This window comes from Chaetura pelagica, unplaced genomic scaffold, assembly GCF_000747805.2.
Source record: "Chaetura pelagica isolate M959 unplaced genomic scaffold, ChaPel_1.0 scaffold680, whole genome shotgun sequence".
In the NCBI taxonomy this organism is placed as follows: domain Eukaryota; kingdom Metazoa; phylum Chordata; class Aves; order Apodiformes; family Apodidae; genus Chaetura; species Chaetura pelagica.
This window is the reverse complement of record NW_009951748.1, coordinates 30,298-36,647: the sequence shown is the minus strand read 5'-3', so window position 1 is coordinate 36,647 and position 6,350 is coordinate 30,298. Positions and strand designations below refer to the sequence as shown.

General features: G+C 53.0%; 1 protein-coding gene across 1 annotated transcript in view; it reads left to right on the top strand.

The window, feature by feature from the left end:
- LOC104386648 (fer-1-like protein 4) overlaps positions 1 to 6,350 on the top strand; it is a 43,800-nt gene that overhangs the window by 31,396 nt on the left and 6,054 nt on the right. Inside the window, exons 30-35 of the mRNA XM_009995316.1 lie at positions 646 to 756; positions 1,168 to 1,295; positions 1,766 to 1,936; positions 3,385 to 3,539; positions 5,213 to 5,391; positions 6,294 to 6,350. The exon at positions 6,294 to 6,350 is cut by the window's right edge and continues 4 nt beyond it. Coding sequence (XP_009993618.1) covers positions 646 to 756; positions 1,168 to 1,295; positions 1,766 to 1,936; positions 3,385 to 3,539; positions 5,213 to 5,391; positions 6,294 to 6,350 — 801 coding nt within the window. The remainder of the gene's footprint in view (positions 1 to 645; positions 757 to 1,167; positions 1,296 to 1,765; positions 1,937 to 3,384; positions 3,540 to 5,212; positions 5,392 to 6,293) is intronic.

Below are 6,350 nucleotides of genomic sequence, written 5' to 3'. Positions count from 1 at the left end.
CCCATGGAAAGGGTGATCAGACCTTGGGATGGACTGCCCAGGGCAGTGGTGGAGGCACCATCCCTGGAGGTGTTCCAGGAAAGGCTGGAGGTGGCACTTAGTGGCCTGGTCTGGAGATGTGGGGGTGTTGGTCATGGGCTGGACTTGGTGATCTTAAAGGTCTTTCCCAGCCTTGGTGACGCTGTGATAAAGGACTCTTCTATTGGCTGGGGCCTCTGGATGTGTTCAGTGTGCAAATAAGAATTTGTGAGAGACACTGGTTTTAAAATTAGTAAAACTCATTTAAAAGAGGCATCATCCTCCCACCCAGGAGCTTTTGAAGGCTCTGAAATATCAACTCCAGAAGCTGATGTAAGAAGGTTCCTAGAAAACCTTCGGTGCCCCTGCCTTTGGCAGTGCCTGGGGATGTTCAGATCTCCTGGCCTTGGTCTGACAGCCTGACCTGCAAACAGGGGCTGCCTGGGCCATGTGGACATGGCAGTGCCTTTGGGAAGGACTGTCCCCATAGGCACAGGGTGTCTGTGGTCTGCATGGGGCAAAGGCTCTGATTGACCAGTTGGCAGGTCAAACTGGTCTTGGTGGCTCCAATCCCACCTGAGATATTTGCTTTTGTATCTGTTGCTACCTGCAATGTCTTTTCTGCAGGGCTCCTTCTGTGTCTACCCCACTGAGGAGGCTGGCCCAGAGCCCAGGGTCTCCCAGGGAGTTCCAAGGAACAGGCCCATCAAGGTTCTTGTAAGAGTTTACATCATTAAGGTAAGTCTCTGGTGGTGATGCTGGCAGTAATGCTTGGAGGTCTGTCCCTCCCCATGGACCTCCTGCCATTCTCAGTAAGTATGAGCAGTGGCCCTTGTGAAAAGCTCAATGCTGATGTGAAGGCTCTGCCAGTGAAGTCAGCTACACCTTGTCCACGAGGAGTCTTCCATGCTTTGTAGCTTCAGGAGGTGCTAGAAATCCAGATGGGCATTTCTCAGCTTCTCTCTTCTTCCTGGAGACAGTGAGCAAGCAGCTGCAGATGTTGATGCCTTGTTGAGCAGGGATTTTGTGTGGGAAGAAGTGCTTGTTTCGTGTCCAGAGCAGCTGCTGGAGAGACCCAGCAGTGGTCTCAGACCTTGGGCAGGTTGCTCTCTGCAGCTGATGGCTGGTAGTTCCTCTTGTCTATTCCAGGCCACAAACCTGTCTCCAGCAGACCCCAATGGCAAGGCAGACCCCTACGTGGTGGTGACTGTGGGGCAGGAGCAGAAGGACACCAAGGAGCGATACATCCCGAAGCAGCTCAACCCTGTCTTTGGAGAGTATGCAGGAACTTTTACTCCCCCAGGTTTAATGGGAATGGTGCAGACCTGGGGCTCAGGGTGTGGCCCAGGATGTGTGGTCTGCTCTTTCTGCTGGAGAATCTTGTGCTGCAACTCAAAGGTCCCAGGCATGTCTCCTGCCTCTGGCTGACACAGGGACCAGAAGTGTTTTGGGTGAGGAGGGGAGTGTTCCCAAGGGCTGGATTTACCAGGCAAAGTAACAAGCCAAGCAGCAACAGAGCACTGGAGAGGTTTTTTCCTCACTCCAGGACCTCTGAACTGCTTTGTTTGACCACGCACATTGGAAACTGCACACATGGAACTTAAGGAGAACCAGACTCTATCAGGTGTCTTTGAGCTGTCACATACAGCTCTTAAATGCGTAGGATGGTCAAAGCAAAGCATGTGGCTTGTTCCCATCTTCTTTGCTAATTGCACCTTCTTCTTCTGCACCTTCTGCTTCTGTCCAGAGTTGTGGAGCTGACAGTCTCCTTTCCCCTGGAATCAGAACTCACCGTGGCAATATTTGACCATGATATGGTTGGATCTGATGATCTGATTGGGGAGACAAAGATTGACTTGGAGAACCGATTCTACAGCAAGCACAGGGCCAACTGTGGAGTGGCTTCACAGTACAACATGTAGGTCCTGGTGGGACATGTTAGGGCCATGAGACTGCTCTTCTCACCTCCCATGAGAGTGGGGAGCAGCACCTCCAGCTTTGCAGCCACAATATCCTTTGAGCAGCTGCCCCACCGATTCACTACAGGTCACATCTCCTTTAGAATCCTACCAGCCTCCTGAGATAGCTCTGATTCCTCCTGAGGACTAAGATGTGCAGATAGCAGCAAAAAAATTTCTTTATTGGTGTTCTGGGAGAAAACCACCCACTTGACTATAGCTCTGATTCCTCCTGAGGACTAAGATGTTGTGCAGACAGAAGCAAAAAAATTTATTTATTGGTGTTCTGGGAAAAAACCACCCACTTGACCTGACTTATGAGATTTTGACCTGTTTCAGAAAGGGGAGGTTTCTTTGGTGGCAGCTAATTCTGGGAGCACCAGGACTCCTGACACCTGTTTTCTTTTGGCCTCATTCTGGGTGGATTCTATGGTGTCTTTGGCCAGTTCCTTGGAAACTTCTCTTCTCCTACCCTGCTCTTGGAGAATTACCTTTGGGCACAGAGTTGAGTCCCCAGCAGTGCCAAAACCTCTCTCCCAGTTACCCTCTGCAGCTGGAATTGCTCCTGTTGCTGCTCTGAAGCGAATGGTTCAGTGGGGTGTGAGCCTGGAGAATTCAGGGGGAGGAGAGAGCTCATTAAGCTTTTCAATAATTGTGTGTGCTGGAGCCCAGTGAGCCAACCACATCCTGGGCTGTACCAAAAGAAGTGTAGCCAGCAGACTGAGAGGGAATTCTGCCCCTCTGCTCTGGTCAGACCCCACCTGGAGTGCTGTGCACAGCTCTGGAGCCCTCAGCACAGGAAAGATCTAGACCTGTTGGAGAGGGCCCAGAGAAGGACCACCAAGATGATCCAAGGGCTGGAGCAGCTCTGCTCTGGAGACAGGCTGGGAGAGTTGAGGTGTTCAGCCTGGAGAAGAGAAGGCTCCAGGGAGACCTTAGAGCAGCTTCCAGTGCCTGAAGGGGCTCCAGGAAAGCTGGGGAGCGACTTTTCATCAGAGCAGACAGTGATAGGACAAGGGGTGATGGCTTTAAACTGAGAGAGGGGAGATTTAGGTCAGATATCAGGAAGAAATTCTTCACTCTCAGGGTGGTGAGGAGCTGGAATGGACAGCCCAGGGAGGTTGTTGATGCCCCATCCCTGGAGGTTTTCAAGGCAGGTTGGAGGAGGTTTTGTGCAGCCTGGGCTGGTGGTTCCTGCTCATGGCAGGGGTGTTGGAGCTGGATGAGCTTTAAGGTCTCTTCCAACCTTCCTGATTCTATGTTTCTAAGCTTTTTGTGTGCCTGTGCTCTTCCCAGTGAAAATCTGAGCAAGGATCTGATGATGCAGGCTGTGCTGTAGGGAAGGCAGGGTGAAAGAACCTGTTGTGTCCAAGCTGAAGATGATCTGGATTTTCTCCCTTCCATGCAGAAATGGCTACAACGTGTGGCGAGATGCCTTCAAGCCCACACAGATCTTGGATAGTTTATGCAAGAAAAACTCCCTCCCCGCAGCAGAGTACAGACAGGAGGAGGTTAAAGTGGACAATAAAATTTTCAAGATCCCTCCAGAGGCTTTTTCTGAAGGTACAGTGGGCTTGGAGAACAATATCTGCTCCCTTAACCAGCTGCCTGTGGGAGGTCTGGGAACCCACCGCCCTGCAGTGCCCAGCCTGGCTGCCCTGCTCTGTCCCTGGGGTGTTCCAGCTCTCTGGGTCCTCAGGGCTCAGTGGTCTGTGTTCAGAGGGTGATGGGGTCACACTCGGGGGAGATGTGATCCAGGCCAGCAGGTCCCAAAGTGTCTTCCCAGGCACTGGGTGGAGGGAAGTAACTGCATGGCAGAGACGTGCTGGGGTTTGGTGGCTTGTGCAGCCTCTTCTGGTGGCTGACACTGGCACAAAGCTGCACCTCCATCTGCTTGTGACCACCAGCAGCAAGATACTCATGTCCTTTGGGTTTGTTTTTTTCCTTTTTTTTTAATCTCTTCAGCCTCCTGGCCTGTTCTCAGCTGGCTTTGTCCTGCAGGGCTGCTCTCTGCTTCTGGTGGCTTTGGGTGCCTTGAGTGACTCCCTGCTGCTCCTCACTGCTGTTGATTTCCTCCTTCTAGGCAGCTTCTGCTTCTCCTCTACTCTTCTTTCCTTCTCACTGGTGTTTGTAATGCCACAGAGCCAGGGCCAGGGTTGTCCAAGAACACAGCCACCTTCCCTGCCCTCTGCCAGCAGTGACGGAGAACTTCCCTGAGCACAGGCCTAGTCCTGCAGTGCAAGTTCCCTCCAGTGTCCCTTAAATCCAGCCTGGAGGAAAGGAGGGAGATGTGGAAAGCTGGGCCCTGCAAGCCAATGTTGTGTGTCCCATAGGAAGGATGATCCCTGTGCCAAATCTGCCCAGAGATAGGACACCTACATGTATGGCCACCTTTACCTTCTGCTAATTTCAGTGCTGCTGTTCCTCAGCTTTCTGCTGGTCTCTGTGGCATGAAGGGGAAAGAAATCCTGTTTGGGAGAGGGCAAGGAGCTTCCAAAAGCCCTTTCCCCCTTTTCTGTGTTTACTGGGCAGCTGGGAATGAAGTGAGGTTCTCTCCTGGTGTCCCCCTGAGAGCCTTCTCTGGTTCAAAGGTGGCTGCAGCTGGTGCCCATGAAACTCTGCTGTGCTTGGGGACTGCTTGGGATGTTGGTCCCACACTGATCTCCAAAGAGTAGATGTTCTTCATAAACCCAGAGGTGGGTGGGTCCTTGTGTCCTCACCTGTTGGTTCTTATTTCTCTCCTCACCAGCAGGATTTGCCCTTGAACTCTTTAGCTTGAGTCAATTAATCATGTAGGCTGTTAATTAGTGGAGAGCACAACTGTGTTTCACTGCCAAGTGGTAAGTGGTGCTTTCCTGGAGCACTTCCAGGGTAAAACCTCTCATCTGTGGGTCTATTGCCACTGCCACAGGGACATGGGGACTGAAACTGTCCCGAGAGGGTCACATCTTCCTCATGATCCTTCTGCCAGGGTGATGGCAAGTTATTTTATTTCCCCTTTCCTCTAACCTCTCTAAGGTTGTTTGCCTTCCTCCCTGTAGTATCCTCATCGCTGCAATGGATTGAGCTAATTCTCTTCATCCTCACCCTCCTGTTTCTCCCCATTTTGTTTTCCTGGGGAGGTGCTTGTTTGCTCAGTCCCTCACGTTCCCTTCCTCCTGCCTGGGGCTCATGTCCTGGTGTGGCTCTTGCTAGCCAGATGTCTTCATCTTCTACCTGGTTGTGTCCTGCTACAGATGCCTCTGTGAGGAACAAGAAAGGAAGGACAGATGAGAACTGGTCAGTGGATGATGAACATAAGGCTCTGTACGTCCTGCAGCACTGGGAGGAGATGCCAAGATACGGGTACAAGCTGGTGCCAGAGCATGTGGAGATTCGGTCTCTGTACAACCCGGAGAACCCTGGGCTTGTGCAGGTGAGATGTGTTTCTTTGCCCAGCCTGGACATTGTTCTGAGGAAGGACCTTTGGGGCAGCTGGTTCCCAGCCCCCTGGCTGGTCCCTGTTGTCCTTTTGTCTCCTCATCCTGGCATGAATCCCTTCCTGGGGGGGTGGCCCTACGACCAAGTGAGGACTGTTGGCCCTGATCCACCCCCTGACCTCTCGTGGTGCTTCTGAGCACCCTCTGTCCATCACTGCTGTGGTCACAAGGCTGGTGGCCCAGTCTCCCCAGGCCCTGCAGCCCTGCCTGATGAGGATGCTGTGTGGCTGCCCAGGGACTTGCTCTGCCACCAGGCACCACGGTGGCTGGCAGTGTCCTTGCCTGCTCCCACTCTTCCCCTGCTTTGTCCCCTGTCACCTCTGCTGTGCTCCCCTGCACAAGCCCCGTTTTGCTCCCCTGGCTTCTCCCTGGGGGCACAAGGTAACTGCTGGCTGGAGAAGACACGTTCCTGCTGGGTTGTCTCCAGGGCAGAGATCTGCTCAGCCACTCCATTGTCTCCTGTCCCCTCAGGGGCTGGAAGTCAGTGACAAAGCAGAGCTCTGCAATCTGGCCTTGGCCAGATGGGAAACACGTCTGGGGAGGGTCAGACTCATCCCTTTCCTTGGGCATGCTGGAGAGTTGCCTTCTTGTAGGCTCCTTGCCAAGACAGAGGGACATGTTTGTCTCTTTGAAGCAAACCCAGTTCAGCTGAGATGGTTCTCACGGGCAGCAGGGTAGGGGGCAAGGAGCGGGGTTTGGTAGCTTTCATTTTTTCCCCGTCTCTAAAATCCAGTCACACGTCACCCTGGGCATGGAGAGAGCTTCCCTGGCAGGACCAAGCCCTTGGTCCCTGAGCTGAGGACTGTCCTGTCTGCTGAAGTCTCTGCTGTCTCCTCAGGGCTCCTTGCACATGTGGATTGACATGTTTCCAAACGACGACCCCGCACCCCCGCCT